This window comes from Delphinus delphis, chromosome 5 (genome assembly GCF_949987515.2).
Source record: "Delphinus delphis chromosome 5, mDelDel1.2, whole genome shotgun sequence".
In the NCBI taxonomy this organism is placed as follows: Eukaryota; Metazoa; Chordata; class Mammalia; order Artiodactyla; family Delphinidae; genus Delphinus; species Delphinus delphis.
In genome coordinates, this window is record NC_082687.1 from 8789584 (window position 1) to 8815906 (window position 26323).

Genomic DNA, 26323 nt, shown 5'->3' on the forward strand with positions numbered 1-26323 from the left:
TCTTGGATGTAAAGCTCAAACCCTGTGAATCTGAATCTGTTGTCTCCTCCAACAGCATGCAGCTGTGGCGGACAGAGATTCGTTAGTGGAGTCGAGCATATTTTCATACGTTTCTGATGCTCGCTTGTGCAGTTTGACAAATCTCTCTGTTGTATTCATCTTTTTGTAACTGATTTGTAGGTGTTCTTCCTATTTTTCTAGATTCCAATATTTTGTCAGATATCACTTCTCTTTTAATTTGCATATGGAATCTTTTATCATCTCTCAGTTTTAAATATTCGAGTAAAGTTACCACTTGTTCCCCATTTTTTCCTCCTTTTTTGAATTGGTAATATTTTAATTAGCATTTAACTTTATGTTTAAAAAATCATATTTGATGTGACAAAGTTAAAATCTTTTACTAATTCTTAAGGATCTGATAACGCTAAACGTTTGAATAGTGTTATCCTTCTGTTTTAAACAAAAAAGGGAAATATGCTTAAAGTGACAATTTAGGTATGTCATAGTCATGTTTAAAACCATTCTTAGTACTTTTCTAGATTTATAAAAAGCTTACTAAATAGAAGAAAATAGCAAAATGCCAGCCTTTTTATAATAGAACGGTAACGTCAAGCAAAGAACACAAAGCGCAAAGGAGTAGGGGAAGGAACTAAAATCTGTTTTACCTGTGGCAGTTAATCCTCACAGGTTTGCAAAGTATGTACTGTTAGCCTCAATTCACAGGTGAATGCACTGAGCCTCAAAACGATTAAGGGCCTGGGCCAAGGAATTTAGCTTTAAAGCTGAAATTTGAACCCAGGATTCCTTAGTTCTAAGCCCGGGTACTTACCACTATATCTTTTTGAGACTCCGTCTCAAGTCAACACTGAAAAAATATTGCCTGAAAAAAACGTGCATTTATATACAATACCTCCCAGGGTTGAGATATATGCGGAAGTGCCCAACAGAATACTTAGCCCTTGGCCATTCCTCTTTGTATTGACTTTAGGCAAAAAGAACACAGATAATAAGCAAATTCTTTCCAACATGTTAAGAAGTCTTATCTTGCTTCGAAACACCTAGAATATCGTTGACAATGACATTATGCTTAGTTTTTTTTCTTTTTGAATGACAGGCCAAGGTTCCTGTGCAGTTTGATTGAGAGGTGTCAAGTGGGAATGAAAAAAAAAAGGCGTAGGAAGATATCCTCTCTTGGAAGCTAATACTCCCACCAGAAATCTCTGAGCGCTTGCAGCTTTCATCCTGATAATACGAATTTCTACTATGTTAGTCCTGCATGATATATTTAGAAAAACCGGCTGCAGGACATTAAGATAATTCAAAGGGTCTAAACAATTTAGAACTCTGTAACTTAGCCCACTGATGGTCTAGAATGGTGTGGAGGAAAATCAAACAATGTTGGTGTTCATGAGTTCATTAAGAATATATGCTAGACTGAAAGCGATCCTATATGGTTTACAAAAGGCATAGGCTTCACAAGAAATAAGAGGTATTTTGAGTTCACAATCAGTCCAGTGAAACTGGATTATGCTAAGGCTGTTCTTGTGTTTACTACTTAACATTAAAGATGTGGGTGAGTGAGAACCGTTGGCTGGAAATGGCACCTAATGATAGGAGTGCCTGCTGGTGGGACATAAACAGCTAGAGGCATAAGACAAACCATCTCAGCTCCCCTGAGGGCCCTTGCGTCATCTGACGTCTCCGCGAATAGCATTTATATCTTTGGAAATGCACGAAGTTGAATTTGCCAGAATGAATGTCTAAGTAGGCAAGAGTCAGGTAATGGCAGCTTCAGGACATTGTTTTAGGCTGAAATGGTCTGTATGTATCCATATAGAGTTGTTGGAGGGAGAGCATGGCCCTTGGAAGTTTGGAAACAGTCACTGTTTAAAGTTCATGGAAAATTCACTACATCATTTTTTGAGATTTGGGGTTAATAAATTTTATATCTATACAGCTGTCCAGTTCTTCAGTGAATTGAACACAGATTCAAGGAGGCAAAAGGGGATCTAAATATATTATTAGTTTTATTAATGACTAATCTGGATTGGAGGCCATGGCTAGGTTTTCTGTCTCCTTCTAGGAACCTAAACTGTGGGATCCAGATTTATTTACCCAGGAGTGGGCAGAAAAAGCTGAAATCACACAGCAACACACCTGGGCGGCCATGGGCAGAGGCATGAGACCATATAAGCCTGAATATAGATTTCCATGCCTCCACAGGAGTAGATGTACCCTGTAACACCCCCACCCCCCCGCCCCCGTATTTCCATGGATGTCAACCTCTCATCACCTCTCACGGAGCAAAAGCAAAAGTTCATACGTGCACACACACACACACACCACCGTGCCATTGAGAGCAGGGAAAACCACTGCCTCTGATGACCTGCAGGCACTGTTGATTCCATAGGAATTCTATTTTAATCAAAGGAATAAACCCGTTCATTGTAAATACTTGCAGCTCCACTGCAGATACCTAGCAGAAGTGTGTCACACTGAAAATCAACTGATTCTAAACATCTAGGGCTAAGAGAACAATTTTGACAGCAGTGGCAGAAACAATAACAACAAAAAACAAAGACTGTAACTTTTTATCTATATTACATTTATTTTGGAAAGTAAAATGCAAAAAAATCATATTTGACATTTTTTTCAAGGGTAAAACTAAGTCATCACTTGAATTTCATTCATTCATCTATTCAAAAATCAAATCCAAAATGAGGGTGGATGTGTAATTTCAAAATCTTGATCTATCATAACATTCCAACTTTTCTAGCAAATGAAATTTTATTGGTAGGTCAATTTCCTTCTGGAGATGGGGGCTTTCTTAAATAAGCAATTTAACGACCTTTGTATAGCAACATCATGAAAAGACATAACTTTAGATTCTAATATTGATACATTCATAAATGGAATTTCATTTTAAATATTACCGTTTCTTCAGTGATTTAACATCACACTACAGTTTTGGTCTTTCTCTTTTGAGTATTTACACACATAAATGATTCTTATATTGACAGCTATAATTTTTCTGGTTGGCACTTAAATTAATACCTATCTTCCAAAATAATTACATAAATTTATCTTTTAAGCAACAGTAGATATTGACATCAAGATTTCATGTATGCTGCTCTTATAAAGAAGAAGGTTTTTAGTAGTTAAAAAACACAGCTAGCTATAGTTGTAAACGTAGTGTCCTTATGGTTGTTAACCTTTTTTTTTAAATCTAAGATATAAAGATGGCACATTCAGTCTTTAAAATATGAATATGTATTAAATAGTATTATTAACTTTCTACTGAGAAGTGGTTATATTTGTACTTTGCCACACAGAATTTTCTATTAATGGGCAATTCTGATATTTCTATTCATAACTTCAACCTAATATCCAGCCAACATAATTTTTAGTGTCAAGGGATCAGGGTCAAATCGTATTAGGTTTTAGGAACCAGATCAGACTTTTTGATGTCTAGTAGAGTACTTCCTTTTCAAAGAAATGAGAGAAACTAAAACAACATCGATTCACTGATGGGAATTATGATAAATTGACAAACGTCATCCAGTGTTGGCATTTGCTGGCTAATGACTCTAATCTTGTTATCCAGTCCATACAGTATCACCTGTTGTCAATAATAGTAATTCATTTGAGTCCATCTTAAGGAAATCCTAATTGCTAGTATCCTGTTATTCTACCAGCATCATCTATAATTTTAAAAAATAAAATTTTTACTCTATGACTTCTCTTTGGCGTTGCTAAACGTTGTTTTGCTGATCTCAAGAGAATAACGCCTGCAACCGTGCTTCACTTCGATTATACACTCTTGAAATCTAGGGATACGTCTCTAAAATGTAGGGCTTTTATCAGCCTGTGCAAATAAACATACTAATAAATGCACAAATGAAGTCTATGAAACATAATTGGTTTTCCCTGGTGTTTGACATTTCCACATATAAAATTAGGTGCTTAAAGAACAGCATTCAATCTTTGAAGCCGCTCAAGTACCTGTCTGTGCCTCAGTAAGATACCAACTAGATTTTCGTGACTCAGTGGGTCTGGGCTTTCCTAAGCGCCAAATCTGCTACCAGGGAGTAACACCATTTAATGGGGAGCATCTGATCTGATATTAATATATGTAAAACAGAACAGTCATGAAAAGATGCAGTTTTCAATTAGTTGTTTTAATTCATGATTGATTTAAATATACCAGTATGAATAAAATGCATTTATGTGTGCATGTATATGTGGGTAAGCTATTTACAGTTGTTACGTATACATTTTTATGTGTAGAAAATGAAAATACACATTGATTAGCCCTTTTGAGGCTTTTGAACAACTGTTTCTTCTTCCTGCTTTCCTGCCCTGCTTTGAAGATTTAGATAATTCATACAAGGTATGTACACAATCACACCCATAGTATGTACACCCTAATCACACACTTAACACAGAGAAGATGTGTGAGCAATGTAAATCAACCCAGTGGTCAAAGAACTGACCTTACCTGTGACTAATGGTGGGGACTTAGCCCTGGCATATTTAGTAACATGCCAATGAAATGATGACTACGTTCAACCTTTGTGACAATTATGTTATCTACTCTTGGAGAGGATTCAAAGAAAAAAACAACAGCCATTTCTGACCTTCAAAAATGAAAGGACAAATTCTGTTACTTAACACACACCCACACACACCTACACACACACTCTTTTGTTGGTTTTATTCACTTTCAGCCGTGTGCCTACCTAATGACAGAGCTTGGCCTTAAAATGGGATACAGTATGTTATTGTTTTCTACACATAAAAATAGAAAACCAACGACTTACAGACTGTACACACTTACAGAATGTACTGACGTACCACAACCACTACAGTGTAATAATGCACAACACAGCGTTCGCACGTTAGTACAGCAGAGATAAATACATTTAGAAATGTAGTAGTAATTGTTAGTATATTTCCTTCTTGAGTTTTCAGGCCCTGTTGACCTTTCTCGACCTCAGGCAAAGGTATTTCCAGATGCCCTTAAAAACAAGAATTAGTCTTTCCTCCCCTGTAGGGACTGAGGAGTATGATTGTAATACTGCAATCTCCTGATCTACCAACATCATCTTAAGACATGACAGAAAGCATTATGGAAAATAATTTACTCAAAGCTGTGGTTAAAATAAATGCCAAGAAGTCTAAACTGAAATCATTAAGAGATACTGATAAACATGAGTAAGCCCCCTTTGCTCATTTCATAGTTTGCTCTGTTACATAACACAAAAGCAATATGAACCAGAAAAAAAAAAAAGTTTAACTGCTCAGAAGTTTTGCTGAAGAATAATTTAATTTTCAGAGGAACAAAGGGTAATGCTAGCAGCAATGTTAAAAATCAAGCTATCATTTTCACCCTGAAGTAAGACGATGACCTACCCACATCTTAAGAGACTGAGAAAGAAGTTAGCATTTCTCCCACATTTAATTCTCCTCAACACGCTTAAGTCACCAGGGTATCTCTCGTCATAATTATCACCATGCCGGTTGATCATCAGTATCTTTTCCTGAAGTGTAAAATATGTGATCTTTATTCCAGCCAATAGATTTTGAGCTTGAACCCAAAAGGATACTTGATGAAGAATTAGTATTTAGAAACGCCCATCTGGAACATCATTTTCTGTAAGGCATTATTTCAGGCCCCTTTTGATATGAGTACTCTCATTTTAGTTATTTTGCATTTGAGAACACTTTTTTTTTTTTCATAGCTAAGGCTGGTAATCCTCTAGGCGGAGTTAACTGAATTCCTTTCCTACAGGCTAGTGTCCAGGAAGAGTAATTACCAGACACTTAACCCTCCATTTCAACCAAGTTTCAGGTTGGAGCTGTCGAGTTTTAAGCTAGCAAGATTCTTGGTGATTCCTTCGGTCTTGGCTAGGGTTAAGACAGAGCTGTTAACCATAAAATCTAACGCTCACGAGTGCTGTACCTCTTTATGGAGCTCCTAAACGAGTTTTTCCGGCAAGAAAGCAGACATTATGCCTTTTCTTATGTTACCCTGTGGGTTACGGTCAGTCTTAATGGAGCAAACCATAATTATATAATGGTGTGCCCATGACAGATGCACTTGCTGGTATAACTGCCTCTTTTGGGCACATTATTGCTTGGCTTTAATTTCATTATCAACAGTCTTTATTCTCATGATGAGTAACTGAGATATCTGGGTCTTAAAAAAAAACACACCAAACTTGGGAATAACATCTTGTTGCACCATTCTGGCCTCCACAGTCATTTCACCAAGGCCTGCTGTTATTTCAATGTCCTTTGTAATTATCACCTTGATTTACCTAATAGCTAACAGTAATTTTTCAGGGTTTGTTGTTGTTGTTTTTAATCTACACATATATACAGATGTATTGGATTTGCTTTGAGAGAGGTTAACTGGTTGTGGCTAGTGAGTAGTTTAGCTGGTGAAGGTTCACAGTTAAGAGCAGCTGTAATGAACTCGGGCAGATGTCACTGATGGCGAGACAGAATTTTTCCACCTCCATCCAACTTCATTTATGTCCTTGGCTATTGCAAATCAAGTTTATTTCTGTAGCCAAGGAGAATTTGTTGTTTCCAAGCATAGGATAAAGTTTAAGGAAATCTGTTTCAGTCTTTACTATTTTTTTTCCCTTTTGCAAAAATGTCTAAAATTTTGTAGACATCGTTAAGCCCATGTGTCTGCACAGATGACATTTATAATTACTCAGCCGGTTGCAGAATTTCATTAAGAAGGATATAGTTACAGAGATGGACAGGAGATTCGGCATATCACCTGTTATTTGCAGGTGGCAGCAGCTGACCCACCTGTGGAGAGATTCAACCAAAGGGGCCATACATGGAATCAAAGAACATTGCTAACAGAAAACAAAAGGCTCAGATATGAATATAAAATAGCAAACACTGAGGCAGACGTGGACAAGACTTCTGATTCACGGTGTGGACAAGACTTCTGATTCACGGTGTAGACAAAACAGGGGTAGAGACAAGACGGTCAGCTCAGTTATCCGAGATACTGCTGAGTTCATTGTATTACTATCACAAAGGGAAGTTCACAGGCTTCATTTCTCAAATACCACTTAGGACAAAGCTGGAGAGAGTAAACAGCGCCATCTCCATGGCAGCATTGTAGACGATTAGTAAGTCAGACAGGTAGAGGCCTACACAAGGCTACAAGTGCCCAATTTTCAGTAAAAACACATTTATGCAAATCTTACCCTAATGTATTGTTTTTCTTTATACTGATTCTTAAAAAGTAGACAAGGGATGTGGCAAATTATGTGGTACTAGAAATGGACACATTTTTTAACACTTGCACAATATGTAGGAGGAAGAGAAGACAATTTCTCACATTTTGGCACCAAAACGGTAACGAAGTGGATACAACAGAACCAAACAATTTACATTAACAGCATACTCATATATGTCCTCTGTAAACAAATTTTAAAGTCACATCGTATTCTAGTCTTCACGTGGTATATATACAGGTATTCCCCCAATGATAGGAACTCCTAGAGATGAGAGGAAGAACATTAGAATAAGCTGGGAACTATAAAACCTTGATACTCTGAAATGCAACCCAAAGCTGTTTTCCTCTTCTGCTGTCTACTTTCAGATAAGCTCTTATTAAGAATTTGGTTCCAAAATTCAACCTCTAGGTATACGTTACACATGCATATTCGGTCCAATTTACTTCAATTATGATATTTAACCTATAACATGGAAAACAATGGTATCCAAGATAATAAATATTAGACAATTCTATAGATTAAACGTCATCAAAAATCAAATTGTAGTCAGTATAGCTGACTTGTCAAGGTAGGAAAACACAGTAATAATTTTTATAAATATTTTTATAAATTTTGGATGCAAACAAAAAGGTTTCTGGTTAACTTTCTGGTTAACAAAATGTTTAACTTATACCACTGATCCAAAACACAAAGCTTAATTAGGATTTTACTGTATAGAAAGTAGTTGGTCTGTGGCATCACGGGTAATAATCCAGAAAGAAATAATTAGAAAAGTACTGAAGATACATAGATATGACAGTTGAAGGGATCACATTTTTCGTATAGTCATAAAGATAGAAAAATCAATATTTAAATTAAAAATTCTAATATTCACTGGGTAAGCATCTTCACATTTTAAACATTTAGATGTTCGAACTCATCTCTCTTTTGCTACTGGTTTAAAAAATATCTTATACTTATTTACTTAATAAAATATCTCCTCCATTTATATCAACAACTAAAATGCATTAAAAAGGACCAAAACATAACTAAAAGAAATTAAGGAGAGAAACAGCTTTTAACCCAATGTGTGTCATGCAGGTAAGCAAAAGAAGAGCAAGTTCAGAGACTGTGCCGTGAAAATTATTTTGAAACTTCACTTGTTGAATGAAACTAAGGAACCACAAATGATGTCCTGAATGTGTACGCTGTGCCACAGATGGAGGTGAAAGAACGTTTTCAAATCAAGGTTTTGTCCTGAGGGTCCTTAGGGGATCATAATGCGGAAACGCTGCCGTCTTAAATGGGCTCCTGTTCACTGGAAGAGCTACTTCTGTGACTTGTTTTTCAAAGCTGTCCCTTCTATAAGATTCAGTAAGCGAGAAGAGAGCTTTTGTAACATTTTGTGACAGTCTTTAGAGCGTGGTAAAGATCGAAAGTAAAAAATTAAAGGTTAAGAAGTCAAGGTTAGTTTCAGTCCCAAAGAAAACCAGCTACAGTGACTCCATCACCCATTAAGCTTTCATTTGAGGGGCCTAACTACAACACCAAATTCAGTTTTAATTTATTGAATTTTCTTAATTTATTTTTCATGTGTGACCAGTGCCTACAAGTCTCTTCAGCCTCTGTTTCCTTTTACTATTTATATAAATCATGTGGTTACTCCAAACTCATGAAAACAAATATTATTACCAGATGCTGAATTCTTCCTTTTCTCCTCCTATTTTAATGCAGGGAACAGCCTGTTCCAGCCAGTTCAGAGCAGAGGGTGACCTGGGGCCCGCCCATCTGGAATGGGTACTGCTGACAGCTGCCACTGTGTACAGAAGGTGTTCTCCGTGTGTACACAGCACGTGTGAGGGAGACAGCCAGTGAGCGAGACAGGGGGAGGTTACATACTGGCAAAGGCATCTTCTACAGAAGTGACATGAACACCACGACACATGGGTATTTAAGGCCCAAAGAGAGAGTTTTAGACTCAATTCATTAATAATAATTTGGCCGCTAATTTGATGGTAATTTCTACTTTAGATAGCCTTTTTACTAGAGGCCAATCGGTGAGAAACTGAAACATGTGCTTTATTAAAAAATTCATTGTAAGTTTGAAGTCTAACAACTCTAATTGCCATTCTCCGGCTCTGAGAATGCTGTGACTGGTCTACTTATACAGGCTTCATCGACAGTCCAATGGCTTTGAAAGCAATCAATGTCTATTTACTAATTTAGGTTATGTCCAGTGTAGCCTGTGGTGTTAAAGCTTACGTATGAGATCCAAGCACCACCATGTATTCAGAATCTTCAAAAGAGAATTAAAAAAAAAAGCCGAAACAGACACTGTGCATTTACTGCACAAATGGCATTTATGAATCTCTGGAGAGAGAATACTGCTCATCAAGGGCCCCTCCAAGCTCTAACAGTGATTTTCTAGAAGCAAGGTGGAAACCAGCAACCTCCCTGCAAGTCCAGGAGGGGAAGCCTTTCAAGGACCCTCGCTCACTCCCCTCTTCCTCACTACCCTGACTCAAGCCACTGTTGGTCACCCCAGCCCAGTGCCCTGCACAGCACTCACGGGCCCCAGGGACACGCTCCCCTTATGGAGACAGGAGAGGGCTCAGCTCAAACAGGTGCCTGTGTTCTCAAGGACCAAGCCCACCCAAAGCTCAAAGCATGTTTTTGTAAAGGCGGCTTCTTTTATTGGGTTTGAAGGATGAGATAGGATGGTATTTCTCTTAAAATCAAGAGGCTTGCAGAGGTTACCTTTTTACCACAGATTAGACGTAAGTAATTAGACGATATTAGTCTACATACAAAAACAGTAAGCGAGCTCATTTCTATTTGACTCCATTTTCTGTGAGAAGCTACCGAACCAAATCAAAACAAAACAAAAAAATGCATCCCGTTTACAGGAGTTTCAGTTAAACCTGTTGTTTTTGTTACTCAGGAGGCTTTCTTTTTTTCAACACAGAAAAAAGTGTTTGGTAATTGGCTATTTCTAATTCCTTACCAGAACCATAACTTTCTCAGTAGAATGTCATCAGAGAACACCTGAACAACACACGATTTAGCATTATCAATGATTTGAGGACTCTCTTCAAGAATTCAGTCGCACGTCCTTCCTCTAGGGTAAGGAAATATGAATTTAATCTAGTTACAATCACAGAGATGACCCTTTCCTTCAGTGCAGGAAAATGTGTAGATATAAACGCATGTTTTATGTGGGCAGTAATCATAGTCAAATGCTGTGCTAATTTTTTTCCTAATATGACTTTCTTACGTTTATTAACAGGTATAACAAGGTTCATCAAAAGGGTTATCTGCAGATGTTTACAAATATTACTTCATATTTGGCATTTTATGCATTTAAATGCTTTTATTTAATATCTTCTGGCCGAGGAATGAGTCAAATTTGTTTCCTTTTTTTTTTTTTTTTTTTTTTTTTGCGGTACGCGGGCCTCTCACTGTTGTGGCCTCTCCCGTTGCGGAGCACAGGCTCCGGATGCGCAGGCTCAGCGGCCATGGCTCACGGGCCCAGCCGCTCCGCGGCATGTGGGATCTTCCCGGACCGGGGCACGAACCCGTGTCCCCTGCATCGACAGGCAGACTCTCAACCACTGCGCCACCAGGGAAGCCCTGTTTCCATTTTTTACATGGTATTTCTCATCACCTACTTGAGTTTTGTGTGGTATCAGCATTCTTATTGCAATGGACTAGAAAGCATAACCGTGTTTTCACTAAGAGTGTTTTTGCTATTTTTAATATAAAGCAGGGATTTTAATGGAAATACCACAGTGTGATAAATTGAGTGAGTAATACAAAATGACATGGGTAATGATCATGTTATTCTATAAGCAACATCATAGTAAAAAACCCACTGAATGTTATTTCCTCTTAATTAAGGTCGTAAACCTTCGGTGAAGTTTGCTTCTTTTCTTTCTTTCAAACCGAAATGATGTATTATTTATGGACCCCCAATCCAAGGACGCCACAATCCTTAATAGCAGTTTCCTCAAGTTAATGCTTTCTCTTCCTGGTCTCAGAAAACACTAAGCTTTGACATAGACAGAGGGCTATCTATGAAGACCGTAAAGCATACAAGGGCTCCCGTACATGTTCCTTTTCAATCTAATACAGAAGAAGGAGCAGGACGAATGCAGCAGTTGGGCCGTCGGAAGTTCTGCAACATGGACTGGAAAACACTGGGCTGCCTGCCTTTGAGCTTTTTATTGGAAGAAGTATCCGAGGAGATGGATCTCCGGCTCTGGCTGCTTTGAGATTTGATTAATTTCTCGTGTTCCCTGATTTGTCGTTGTAAATGGTTCTGGATGGCGACGCCCAGGGACTCTGGGTCCAGGGAAGCGCCGTACACCTCCCAGGTCATGCCCTGCTCGTCCCACACCACGTCCCGGACACGCTTGGACTGTTTCAACTGCAGCCTGGCGTCAGCACCCAGGTGCTTTTTCTTCTCTCCCGGAGTGAGTCCCACCTGGGCGGCAGCTGCCGTCACGTTTAACTTCTGCTCCTTGAGGAACTCGCTGACCCGGCTGGCCCGGCGGGGACTGGCTTTGACGGAGCGAGAAGGGGTTCTCTTGCCAGAACCGGGACTGGAGTCCCCCATGGAATCAGACGGCAGGCTTAGGCTGGTGGCTGTCTTGGGCTGTCTATTTTCTTCCACGCCGCCCTCCTGGCTCCTCCTAACTGGGGAGGGTGTAGGGCTGGCAGCTGAGGCGGTGCCTCTACTTTCTTGAGATTTAGGATTGAGCAGTACAGTTTTGGCCTCTGCCCTTGCCCTCGGGTCCAGGATATCGGTGCCGGAAGATTCTTGTTCTCTTACTATCTGAGGAGATGCAAGCTGCTTCTCTCTTGTGTCCCCTTGATTCGTGAGATCCAAGTTCCCGGGCTGGTCAGCTCTGCTGGCAGGGCCACAAGAATTGGAGAGTTTCCAGTCTGGGTCCGGTTTGTGGCCATTGGTGGCTTCCGCTGCAAACTCAGATGGCTTCGTTTCAACTTTCCCTAATCCGTGACTTGTTTCCGCTTGACATCCTGCACTGATAGAAATCTGGTCACTGAGGCTAGCTTTCAGGGAGGTAGAATTAGTACCCAAAAGCTGTCTAGAGGCGGGCTCTTGCCCCACCTGGGTCATTCCCGCTGCCCTCCCATCTTCTTTACATGTAGCCTGAGCGTTACTGGATGCCACGTGGATTGATGAGGTTTTAAGGACCTCAGCCGGTAGGCTCGCTGATTTACCTTCCCCCCGGAAAGCTGCAGAAACAGCTGCAGCTGACTGGATGTGCACCTCTGGCATGATGCCAAGGCACTGACCCGCCTCCCGGGGGGCTGGGGTGCTTGCAGACAGCTCCAACGTGTGGCTTACGCGGCCACTGCCGCGGCAGACGACACGCAGCTGCTCCTGTTCGAACTGCTCTGGAGCGGGGGTTTCCTTTAAGAACGCAGTGAGAATGCTGGGGCTGGTAGACACCGATCTGCTCTCCACACTGGCCACTGCCTGCACCTCAGCATCTTGCTGAGCCCTGGGGGGAACCTCCTTGATCTCATTTTCAGCTTGGCTGGTCATCGTACTCACTTCTCTGAACCTTGCCCCCTGAGGCTGTGCTGGTGGCAGCATCTTCTCTGGATCTGGAGGAAACACGGACCCTTCGCTAGGGAGGTGGGATGATTGGGGTGCCACCGAAGTCACGGCCTGGGGGTCTGAGGTCGTGGGAGAGGGTGGTCTGTTCTCCGAACATCTAACTTCTCTGGCTGGAGATTCACAGGACCTCGTCTGGGAATCGCAGACGGCTTGCTGCCTTGCCCCTTCAGGTCCACCTACAGGAGCGGAGGCAGGGCTGAACGCCTTGGGTGCTGTATCTGCAGGTTGCACCATTCCCTGGATGGTTTCTTGAGAAGGAGAATAAGGGGGCACCTGATCTTTGCCACGGATCCCTCCCACCGGACAACTTGACTTCTCAGCTTGCTCTCCGTCTGCAGTTCTCTGTGATTTCACCAGGGTGTCTTCAGGTCCTGATGGGAGGCTGGAGTTGGGCTGGTCCCCTGGGATGGCCGGGTGGGTGTGCTGATTGGCTGGTATGGTGAACGCTACGTGTATCAGATCCTTTCCTGCCGCAGAACACGGGGCTGGCGCTGCGGGCTCCCTGCTCCCTGGCAGCTGGGTATTGCCAGGAGAGTTGAACGTGGGAGATGCTTTCCCCACCTCATTGACAATGCCAGCAGACGACATGGCTGGCTGCGCGGCCTCATCCTCACTGGCCTGCATCAGGGCCTCAGCAGCTGTCCTGGGACTGAGGTCTGGCTCTGCAGGAGTGCCAGAAAGGCCATTGGTGTTCCTACCCAGGACGGCTGGTTGAGTCTGAGGTGAAGCAGCCTGAACCTCTCCCAGGTCCTCTTCTTTTCCAGAAGCTGCAATCAGGGAAGTTTTAGCCGATCTCAGAGGGTCAGGTACAGTCCCCATGGAATTTCTCTTCGGGAAAATCTCAGAGCTCTCCCCTGAGCAGCGCTCCCACTGGGAAGCAGTCGTAGCTCACAGTGAAGATGCAATCAGAGACGATTCCTCTGAAGGACCAATCTGTGAATCAAGGAAACAGTACCATTAATACAGTATTTGCGGATTGAAACTACACCAAATTGTCACTTGTATGAGATCTCATAAGCCCATGAAAACTTCTCTTCCCATATCTCTTGATATAAAAATAGATCTTGGGAAGAAAGATTCTGGAAAAATTATTTTAATTATACAGGTATTATTTTGATATATTAGTTTCTGCTTGCATCCCATCGCTGTCTAGCAAATAGGTTTTTAACATATTTACCTATGCACTTGATAACTACCTCATTTGAGTAATCCGATTTACCAGGTATCAGAAAATCCTATAAAGCTACTGTAATCAAATGAATAAGTATTGAAATGGGCCTAAACAGATATGCGGAATAGAATATCTCGAAATAGATCCAGATATAAATGAGGATTCAATATATGATAAAAAAGGCGTTTCAATTTGGTGACAAAAGGATGCGTTATTTAATATAAGGGGCTGGCAAACTATTCAACCAGAAGAAAAGAAAACTAGATCTTTATCTTACACCAATTCCAAAAATAAATCTTAGATGGACTTAGAGAGATTGAAGGTTAAAATGGAAAATAAATAAAGAAATAATCCTGTTAAGAACATGTAGGATCATAAATGTAACCCAGGGGCAGGGTAGGAAGGCTTCTTCTGGCAAAGGCAGAAAATACAAAATCTGTGAGAGAAAACATCAGCATAGGTGACTTAAAAATGACAAAATTTTTGCATATGGCAAAAGATGAGGAACAGGTATGATAGGTTTAAAAACGTTTGCAACCCTGGAGGACAGGCAAAAATATCTGTAATATAGCAGAAGCTCTTAAAAACGTACAAGGAGACAAAATAATCCACTGGAAAAATGGATAAAGAATATGAAGGAACAGTTTGCAAGATAGGAAATCCAATAGCCAATAGTCTTATGAAAAGATGATCAAATTCATTTGTACTCAAAGAAATGTAAATAAAGTAACAACGAGATTTTACTCTACACCAATTGCACTTGCAAAGACTTAAAAAAACAATGTTATAACACCATGGCCTGGGGAGATCTAGTGAAGGGAAGTATTTTCATTAATTGTTTGTGCAAATGTGTATTGTTGCAGCTTTCTTAGGGAAGCAGTTTTGCTTTTAAAACTAAAAATACACACATCCTTGACTCAGTGATCCTAGCCATAGAAATAAAATACCAGCATATGTAGATATACGTACATGTATGTTTATTGAAGTACTATTTGTAGAGACAAGAAATTCAAAATAAACTCATCTCCTTGATTAGGTGGAAAGGCAGAACAAATCATGACAAAGCTCTATGGTAAAGCAATATACAACCATTAAAATAAACAGTTAATTAGACTATAACTTTTCACTTGGGAGAAATTTCCCCAAGGTATGGCTGAATGAGAAAAGCAAGGTACAGAGAAGAATATATATGTTTTCATTTCTGTAAAACAATGACCTAAAACACTACATATGTATGTGTTATGTGGGTGTGTACAGATGTGTTTGTGTATGATTATGTAAATTCTAAAAATATACAGAATGAGACATACTAGGTGGTAAATGGAGGGAGTGTGATGACTTTGGAAACAGGGAAAAAGAGATGGAGGTATCCAAAAGTATTTTGGATTTTAAAAGTACATTTTAAAAAGTATATCTGAATTCTTTTAAAGTATTTATGAAAATTTATTCATGTGAGTTTATGCATAAACATTTTTTAGAAAGGAAAACCAGACTCCAGCAATGGTTCAGAAATTAGTAGATGACTGTTTTAATATTACCTCTATCATTCATAGGTTCTGTGACCTCATGGGAATCACTTAATCTTTCTGCACCCCAAATTAACTCATTGGTGAAATGAATTATGTGATTTCTGAGGACTCTTCCAGATCCAAAAATCAAAGATCCTACTGTTTTGCATGTGTTGGATAATAAATCAAACAGCACAATCTTAACTTCAGCTTTAGGGTCAAAGTAAGGCAAAGGCAAATCTGGCTAAGCCCAGATTTTTTTTTTTTTAATTCTTTTTTTTTTTTTTAACATCTTTATTGGGGTACAATTGCTTTACAATGGTGTGTTAGTTTCTGCTTTATAACAAAGTGAATCAGTTATACATATACATATGTTCCCATATCTCTTCCCTCTTGAGCCCAGATTTTGAAAATAAATAATTTTATATTTTGGTTCCATGTTATTTGGCTGATCTATCATATGACATCTAACAATAAATCCAACTTATCTTCTTCCCCAAACCAGCTCTTCCTTCTAACTTCATTATTCACATTCATGGGTTAAATGTGCTTGGTCTTGACAGCTTTCTGCTCATTCAAACCATGTCCCCAGGTTTATACTCCATTTCTTCCTTTCTGGAGTTTTCTATCGCAATCACTTGTTCTGGCGCCAGCCCATCTTTCCTCTCGCTCTTTCGTACCTGTCTTTATTATACCTTTAGTCCTCTCTCTGAGCCCCTCATCCTCAAACAGCCTACCCATTCTTCAAAGCCCCACTTAAATCCCATATCCTTTCTGAAAGCCTTCTGAGGCCTTTCAGGTCATAAAGTCTCTCTCTCTTTTCAAAATCCTACAGCTATGGTCATCTGCGTCCTTTGTATTGTGCTTTTTATGTACTGTTTTTGTACCGCTGTTATGTGTATAAATGCCTCATTTCTCCCAAAGTCCTTCAGGTCTCAGGAGGGAAGGGAACTAGCTTATTCATTCTTTTCTCTTCACTCCACAGGACACAGTGCAGGGTCCTGCGCACAAAAAAGGTGTTCATTGATTCCAGTTCCCTCCAAAATGGCCATTATTAAGCCCTGCCGAACTTCAAAATAATAAAAAAATTTAACCCATGGCATGAAATATTAATGAAAACACAATTTAAAAGAGTGCTATTTTTAGAAATAAGAACATGGTTGTATCTTAGTTTTGAGATTTTATGTATCTGTAACCCAGGTTTAGACAATTAAAAACAAGTACATTGGCCACCTGCTACAGAACGCTGGAAGGTCTAATAAACCCAGGAGGACAGAACATCTCCCATGTTACTCGGCTGGAGCCAAGAAGCCTGGCTTGCCAAAGGCGACTGTAAAGTACGAGCACCTCAGAGTTCAGCAGCTGAAAGTTGAAAGACTTAGAAAAGACGAGGGACGTCATTAAACTCTCAGGAGTCACTGAGTTTACCCCCATTTCCCACAGAGAGCTGATTGGACTGGTTTATTTTGGAAAGGATGTTTTCTTTTGTTTGCATTGTGAATAGTGGCTAAATTATCCATCAATTCAAGAATCAAGAAGAGGGACTTCCCTGGTGGTGCAGTGGTTAAGAATCCGCCTGCCAATGCAGGGGACACGGGTTCGAGCCCTGGTCCGGGAAGATCCCACATGCCGCGGAGCAACTAAGCCCGTATGCCACAACTACTGCGCCTGCGCTCTAGAGCCCGCGAGCCACAACTACCGAGTCCACGTGCCTGGAGCCCGTGCTCTGCAACAAGAGAAGCCACCGCAATGAGAAACCCGTGCACCGCAACGAAGAGTAGCCCCGGCTCGCCGCAACTAGAGAAAGCCCGTGCGCAGCAACAAAGACCCAACGCAGCCAAAAATAAATAATAAATAAATAAATAAATTTATTTTTTTAAAAAATCAAGAAGAAAAGCCCAGATTGCTTGGCTATCACCTGTAATTCGAAATCTCTTGATTCAAGGGTAGATAGGAAATCAACACTACTCAAAACATATCTGCTATTGTAATTGTCACAGCACCTCCAGGAGCCCCGGAAAGACTGCTAGAGCTCAGGAAGCAGCCCTCCCTCATCTGCCCCTCGCCTCTCCGGCCAAACAGCAGAAATCTATAGCCTCTAATGGGTTGGACAAATAGGTCATTTAAAAAATGTAATTACTTGGTGGTTTAGAGTGAGGAGTAAAAGTCTTTAAAAGCAATGGGAGTCCACTGTGATAAGATTTAATAACACCTAAAAATGCGCTTGCAAACAGGTGATCCACAGACTGAATAAATTCCTTCTGCAGGTCTGTGTGTGTGTCCTGTGTGATTTTCCCTTCCCTTCCCTCCCCTGCCTCTTCCTCTCTCTCTCCTCGCCCTTTTCCTCTTTCCTTTCCTTTCTTTTCTTTCTTTGTCCATTGAATTGAGCTTTCATAAAAATCCAGATTTCTCTCTTGCTTCTCTTAAAAAAAAAAACCACTCAGAAGGTCATTTCCAGGTAGCAACACTAGGTGGCGCAGATAAGGGCAGTCCCTCTAGAGGGCAGGGACGCTCCCGACTCCAGACTGCCCATTTCTCACCTAGCCCGCTTCACTCCTTTACATAACTTACCCCGGCTCCAATGCGCAGCTCAGTTTGAGAGCTCTGTTGTAAGTGCACTGACACAGTGGACTTCCCAACCTAATTTTCAGTCCTCTGAGGACAGTTTGGCACTGTGTTAGCCTCTTTAAGAAACCTCATATTTAAGCTTTGATCTCTGTTAAAAGAAAAAATTATTCTTATACTTGTTAAAAATGATAAGGAAGATTCAGAAAGATTGAGCTCAACTCCACGTACATACACAAGAATGTGTGGGGATTTACAACCAAGGGGTAGGTTTGTGTTGGGGAGGTTTGTCAGTGCATGGAAAATGATTAAGAACAGACATCAAGGGCTTCCCTGGTGGTGCAGTGGTTGAGAGTCCGCCTGCCGATGCGGCGGACGCGGGTTCGTGCCCCGGTCCGGGAAGATCCCACGTGCCGCGGAGCGGCTGGGCCCGTGAGCCATGGCCGCTGAGCCTGCGCGTCCGGAGCCTGTGCTCCGCAACGGGAGAGGCCACAGCAGTGAGAGGCCAGCGTAACGCAAAAAAAAAAAAAAAAAAAAAGAACAAACATCAAGGATAGGGGGATTATTGCTGAAGGCAGGTCAGGTGATCAGATATCACCTGGCGGATGGTGAAGGAGGAGGAATTTGATTGGATATTGAAAATGATCAGATACGATGGGTAGGAGTATTGTCTCTAAACTGGCTTAGCAGGATTCTTGCTCTGCAAGGACAGACAGGGAAGCCCAAGACTGAAGCCTGATTAAGAAGTGGGCTCAGAGGAGACTGACTGAAGTTTGGTAAAGGAAGGAGTCTTCATCTTCTCATCAGCACCAGCAAATATGGAATTTCTTATAAGAGTCTCTGGAGCATTATGACTTCTTTCTGAATCGGGCACGGATCCCATAGAAGCTCACGGTATCTCTAAATGAGTTTGTCTTTAAGTCTGATGGGAACTGGATGCTTGACAGCAGGTCCCTTCGGCGCTTTTGCCTTTAAAATTGTGAGCAAAGATTGAAAGCTTGTTCCAGCAATGCAGCAAGGCTGCAGGGTACACATTAACGACTTTTTACAGGGAAGGAAACTGAGGTTCAGAGATTAAGTCACCTACTCAAGGCTGAATACATCTAATTCCAGCTGAACTGAATTCTAATGAATGGTAATGCCTGGGCCCCTTCCATGTGTTTCCTTGTTATCTGTAACTCTGGAAAGAAAAAGGAAAGAAAAAAAAGTATATCTATCTATCTATCTAGCACCTATCATCCATCTATCTTCAAAGGAGAGGGAAACTTCTTTTTGTAAGTCGTTTGCCACTTAGCAGCAGCCTGGATGGTACTAACACCGACTACAGTGGCATTCATAACTGGTCACTTTATGAAAAGCCCGGCTTGTTGAAAGCTGACATCACCTCTGCTCATTCTGAAAACAGTAGGTTCCACTAGGCTGCCACGCTACCTATTTTCATAACAGACACCCTTGATTAATAAGACAGGTAGCGGGGAATCTCAGCCCTTTGTGTCTTTCTCCAAAGCTGCTCCGGTGGGAAGAGCATTAGACAGAAAGGATGGAGAGAGGCTCGGCAGTTCCAGACCAGCAAGATGCTGATACCCTGCAGGTGATGGTGATGATCCAGAGGGTAGCAGCTACCTTCGCCCACTTCACAACGGCTGCCCTGGCTCCAGGATGCCATCAGAACGCTTTAGTCATATTAGGCAAGTGTTCTAGGGACCTTGGTGTCCCCGTCTCCACCCATCATCGGACAGCAGCCTTCAGATGGATGGTACAAAGACCCTTAGAGAAGAGTGAGGTGAAACATAAGAGACTATTAATCCTCGAGAAAAGGATAAAGAAAAAAATGTCACCTGCTATCCTATTTAATCCAATTTTGTTTGCCTCCTTTAATGGGGAACGTTTGCCTGGATCATTGGCATTCTGAACCCAGCAGATCCTGCCAGTTCAGTCCTAAGGGGAGGTGATTCAATCCCAGGAAACACCCACAGGCTGGGAAGAGCAGTTGCTTCTTCTTTCTTTAAAAAAAATCATACCCTCATGCGAATAGCTGCCTCAGATGCACTCTTCAAAGACGCCAGCTGAGACACTGGTTCTTCCCTTCGAACTGCATCTGAAGCGAATCAGAAGGGCTGAAGAGACAGGCGGGCTGCTTTGCTTAGTGCCAACAACAGTGTCGTGGACTTTCAGTTATAACGACTACTTTAGTAAAGGCTTGTGAGAAACACACTGCATCCCTTCCCTATTCAGTTCTTCTTTTGTTCCCCAGTGTTTTGGAAAAACATATACATGGCTTGCTATCTCACTGAATTCCATGGTAAGCAGGGCTGGACACAAACCAAGAAGTAAAAAGGGCCTTAAGAAGCATGAAGACCCCAAACATATCCTCCCTTTTCGTCAAATGTGATTTGAACAGACAGCTTCTAAATTCACAACAGATTAGAAGCACACAGTACAGCAAGCACTTATTGCTTTCTATATTCCAAACACTGTTCTTTATACGAACTTCTTTAACCCTCAGAACAACTTTAGGGGCATGGTCCTACTCTGAGTTCCACCTTGCAGAGCTGGAAACTGAGGCAAAGTCATGCAAGTAGTAAGTGGGAGAGACCAGATTTAAATCCAGACCCTCTGGTTCCAGAGTCCAAGTTGTTGACCAATTGTACACAGGACAGAGACGGGCATTTTTTCCTGGAGGCAAACTCAGGGACCTGGGCAAGAAGCATCATCAGACAATGAGGGAAACAAGAGAAAACTCAGAAAACATAGCCTTGGAACCATTTACTTGTTCACGCTAATAGAGGCAGACTAGGCAACACAGGAGTGCCTGCTCTTCATAACGATTAATCCAATTTGGATGTTTTAAGGGCCACAGAGTTTTCTGAGAAGCTGATGAAAACCATGGACTCTCGATAGAAACGCACATGTGCACACACACATACATGTTTGCAGATAATTTCAGGAGGGTCATGTCTGGAAACATTTCCAAGACTGCACGTTAGTATCCTTTCGTCTAAGGCATTGGAAAATGTCACAAAATGGAACGTACCTGCCTCAAAGAGTTGTTATAGAGCTTAAGTAAGTTAAATACTCTGCATGGTTCTTGGAAAATAACAGATACACAATCGGGAATTATTATTACTTAAAAATTATTATTTTGGCCTCATTTACCTAAGAAGGTAGAAACTACGCAACCTCTTTCTAGAGAGTCCAAATTAAACGTTCTAACGCTTAAATAAGTTTACTATACGTTCTCCCAAACCCCTGCCCGAAGACTGTCATTTGAAGAGGAAACTTTTAGCTAACTTGAAAATAAACACAATAATGAGCTCTATTCTTTTTAGATCACGTGGGAAAGGTGACCTTTTGGGTTCTTTCTCAGCAAAGTCGACTCAGGTTTTAGTAATCTTCAAAAATTAACCCCTCAAGAGCTCCACTTTCCTACCTGTGGAGATAATTCATAGCTAGATATCAAAGTTGCTGTTTTAAAAAGGCCTTGAAATCGGTATATTTTAAACTTGAACTCTTCTAAGGAAGAGATGATTAAAATATTTAAGTTTTGCTATTTCTTTACCTTCCCTCATCAAGCTGTCTCTTATCATTTACTCGGTTTGCCTGATAGATATTCAAATCTGAATGTTTTCCTTTTCTCTCACAATTCAGCTTTGAACGTTTTCAACTGCAAGCTTATTTTAATTGGAAAGAGAAAGCAACAGGATCTCAGGGCTAAATGGTAGTTAAACAATAAGCTATTGGAAATAAACCCAGCAGATTGGCTTTTGCATTGTTTTTGTATTTGCATTTTAAACTCAGCTAGGATCAAAGCTGCCCGCAACCCAATTTTCTGCAGGATCTAATTAGCGCCACGGAGCCTTACAAACGAGGATTCTTGCCTTTGCTTAGTTCTCGCCGACCTTGCTGGTCCGCTGATGCCTGTTCCCCACCCACACCTGGGGCTTCTCATTAAAACAAGGCCTCGCTCCACCCACTGTCCTTCAAGCCCCGTGCCTGCCCAGGTGTGGTGGGCCTGGAGGGAGCCGCTAAGCGCAGACCCCTGCTAGCGGGCAGTGGGAGGAAAGCTTGAGTGATTTCTGTGTTTAGCTCAAGTCACACTGGGGCCTTTAGTCCTGCTGAGTTGGGAAAGTGTCTGGTAGCAGCATTTGCAGTGATGGACACAGATGTGAAAAGAGAGCTGTGCACGAACAGGTCAGTCGGGGCTCTTCTCTCCTAGAGAACAAGGTGGGGAGGTGGGAGAACGCTAAGTCAGGAAGCAGACGGACCCCTCAGGGCCCTGCGCCTGGCTCTTCTGCTGTTGGTAAGGAAGGAGGACCCGAGTGTCTGGGAGAATCTGGGGTGCTCTGCTCTTGAGAAGGAAGAGTTTCTTTTTTTTTTCTTTCAATTTTTTAACATCTTCATTGGGGTATAATTGCTTTACAATGGTGTGTTAGTTTCTGCTTTACAACAAAGTGAATCAGTTATACATATACATATGTTCCCATATGTCTTCCCTCTTGCGTCTCCCTCCCTCCCACCCTCCCTATCCTACCCCTCCAGGCGGTCACAAAGCACCGAGCTCATCTCCCTGTGCTATGTGGCTGCTTCCCACTAGCTATCTACCTTATGTTTGGTAGCCTGGAGATGGAGACAACCTAAGTGCCCATCATCGGATGAATGGATAAAGAAGATGTGGCACATATATACAATGGAATATTACTCAGCCATAAAAAGAAACGAAATTGAGCTATTTGTAATGAGGTGGATAGACCTAGAGTCTGTCATACAGAGTGAAGTAAGTCAGAAAGAGAAAAACAAATACCGTATGCTAACACATATGTATGGAATTTAAGAAAAAAACTGTCATGAAGAACCTAGGGGCAAGACGGGAATAAAGACACAGACCTACTAGAGAATGGACCTGAGGATATGGGGAGGGGGAAGGGTGAGCTGTGACAAAGCAAGAGAGAGGCATGGAAGAGTTTCTTTGCTGAGGTCAGGATCTTCTTTGGGTTTGGTCTGAGTTGTGACTAAGACAGATTTAAACAACCTGTCACTCTCTTGCTTTATACACTGTAAAGTACTAAGTTAGGCCTCACTGAGGTTCTTACAATTTTTGATTTTTGCCCTTCAGGAGATTTCAATCCATTTGAGGAGACGAGACAAATTCAGTCAGAAGGTATAAATGAGCAAGCTAGTATATAATGAAGTGACTAATGCTGTGGTAATAAACCACAGTTTACAGAAGTTTAGGTCAGGGGAGAGGCCCATGTTTCTTATTCAGCTGACACTTCCTGGTACAATTCCTCTGTCAGCCAGAAAATATTACTTGCGTTAAGTCTAAAGAAAACTGGACATTTGAAGTTAGGAGAAAGTGAGCAAATAAGAGTAAAAAAATGGCCTTTGATTAAAAATAAAATAGGGCTTCCCTGGTGGCACAGAGGTTAAGAATCCTCCTGCCAATGCAGGGAACACAGTTCGAGCCCTGGTCCGGGAAGATCCCACATGCCGCGGAGCAACTAAGCCCGTGCGCCACAACTACTGAGCCTGTGCACTAGAGCCCGCGAGCCACAGCTACTGAGCCCGCGTGTCACAAAAGCCCGTGCGCCTAGAGCCCGTGCTCTGCAACAAGAGAAGCCACTGCTATGAGAGGCCCGCGTACTGCAACGAAGAGTAGCCCCCGCTCACTGCAACTAGAGATACCCCGCGTGCAGCAACGAAGACCCAACGCAGCCAAAAATAAATAAATAAATAAATTAATAAAGGAAAAGAAACGAGAGAAAAATAAAATAATCCCTTAAGTCACACTGAGACAACTAGAAAGTACTGTTAACATCCATTCATTCATTTAATAAGCTGAGTGCTTTCTCTGTGCCAGATATTCAGGATACAGATATAAATAAGATACATTCGTGTTTTTGAGGAGCTCACAGTTCCTATAACTCATTAATTTCAATACAATATAAATGTTGGAGAAGAAACAAAAGCCAAATGTACTATAGAAGCACAGAGGACTCGTTATTTTATTTGGCACAGACCTTAGGTCTCAGGGTCAGGGATCCTCAGCTTTCTAAAAGATGTATTTAATACCATCAGCGGGATGTAGACATTGATCTAGGGCAGATGTCCTTACTCTGTGCTACCGCCATTTTGGACCAGATAACTCTTTGTGGGGCAGGAAAGACAGGTGACTGTCCTGTGCCTGTAGGCTGTTTCCCAGCATCCCTGGCCTCTACCCACTAGATCCCAGCAGCACCTCCACCTCCTAGTGGTGACAATCAAAAACGTCTCCAGACATTGCCAAATGTCTCCTGGGAGGCTAAACTGTCCCCAGTTGAGAACCACTGATCTAGGAGACAAACTTATCACCTTGGATAGAAAGCAGCATCTTCAGAATGGACACCTGTGAGTTGATGTGAGACCCTTTGAATTTACTCCAGGTACACATGAATTAACGATACAGTTTTCTGCTCTCAAGTTAAAGATAGTGTTCTTCATACTCTACCTGTGAGAATGCAAATGTTGTTTTGAGAATGTAAATTGATACAACTTTTATAGAGAACAATTTGGCACTATGGGTCAAAAATACAAGGTCAAATACACTTTGACTCAACAATTCCACCTTAGGTACTACCTAGGTAACCTTATGAGTAAAATAAATAAATAAGTGTACTAATTGATATAGGTACAAGGTTATTCACTGCATGAAATAACAAAAGATTAGAAGCAATGTAAATGTCCATTAATAGGGAGTGGTTAGTTACAAAAATTATGGTGCTTCCATATAACGATATACAAGCAGCCCGATTTAATAACAACGAAACTCTTTACGTATGGATATGGGATAGCCTCCAAAATATATTGTTAAGTAAAACAACAAATAAAACAAAACAAAAACACAATGATAGTTAGAAAAAACCCTAAGATACAGAGCAGTATGTTTACTGTGCTACCAACTGTATTAAAAAGGGGAAAAGGAATATCTTTTGCTTGTATATACATAAAATATCTCTGCAAGGATAAGTAAGAAATTGCTATCAGAGGAGGGTAACTGGGCGCCTGGGGGGTAGGATGGGTGGAAGACTTTTCATTCTATATCCTTTGGTACTTTTTGAATTTTAAACTATATGAATGTATTACCTATTCAAAAATAATTGAAAATTTAAAAGCTGGTGTCCCGCTGCCTGGCAAAACTGAACAAGCCTGCACCCTGAAGCTTTTCTATCGTTGCTGATGGATTTGTGCCGATCTGTCCTTCCACACTCTTTCCATCTGCTCTTTGCTCTGCAAGGAGATCAGCCCAGAACGCAACCAGTTAAAAAGAAACCATAATTTCTTTATCCATTTTTGTTATCTACAAGCTTCAAGCTAGATGATGTAATTATTTTTCAAAGTCAAGAGCTGACAAATGCTTTTTAAAGCGATGTCTGTTGGGCCACAAAATAAAGTTTACTTAAGTTTCTTTTCCCAGACTCTCTGACTCCTTTTTATCAGTTGATTTCTTTTTTTTCCCTCCTTTCCTATTCTTGGTAGCTTGAGCAGTTGGTCCTCAAATCATATATACCTCAAACAGTAAATCCAAGGATGACCTAAAGCCAAACTCTGGGAAACTGGGTCAAACCATCAATGAAAATGATTAAGGAAAATTTATTTCTTTTGCCGATATTTTGAGAATCGACTACATGTTAAGACATAAAGTTTAGAAAACATTTTAATTACCAGTTATCAAATCCACCTCTTCTATCTCTACCAGGCTTAACTGAATTTATCACATCTCACAACAGTGCCATATCACACTCCTTGGTCTCACTGAGCCAGTTCTGAAAAACGCACCCTGCACTCGCTGGTCATGTTGTCATTCTAAAACGAACATACACTATGTCACTTCTCTGTGCAAAACAATTTTAATGGTTCCCCATTACCTATAAAATAAGACATGCTCCTCAGCGCCGTTTAAAAAATGTCCTTCACTATCTGATCCATTTCTCTTGTAACAGTGATATGCTCTCTCATCATCTGTCAGACCTTGTATGTTACTTACTTTTCTTCCAGCCAGCTTCAAAGAGGGTTATTATCTTTATTTTACAGATGAGAAAACTGGGGCTCAGAGAAATCCAGCTCACCAAAGTTGCACATTCAGTAAGTGGCATAGTTGGAATTCAAATCCAGGTGAGTCTGAACCCACACTCTACTGCGTCCAAGAGCA

General features: G+C 41.1%; 1 protein-coding gene across 1 annotated transcript in view; it reads right to left on the minus strand.

The window, feature by feature from the left end:
• Nucleotides 1-2595: 2595 nt before the first annotated feature.
• Nucleotides 2596-26323, minus strand: part of GPRIN3 (GPRIN family member 3) — a 73811-nt gene continuing 50083 nt past the window's right edge. The window contains exon 2 of the mRNA XM_060011982.1: nucleotides 2596-13827. Coding sequence (XP_059867965.1) covers nucleotides 11365-13713 — 2349 coding nt within the window. The 5' untranslated portion in view covers nucleotides 13714-13827 and the 3' untranslated portion in view covers nucleotides 2596-11364. The remainder of the gene's footprint in view (nucleotides 13828-26323) is intronic.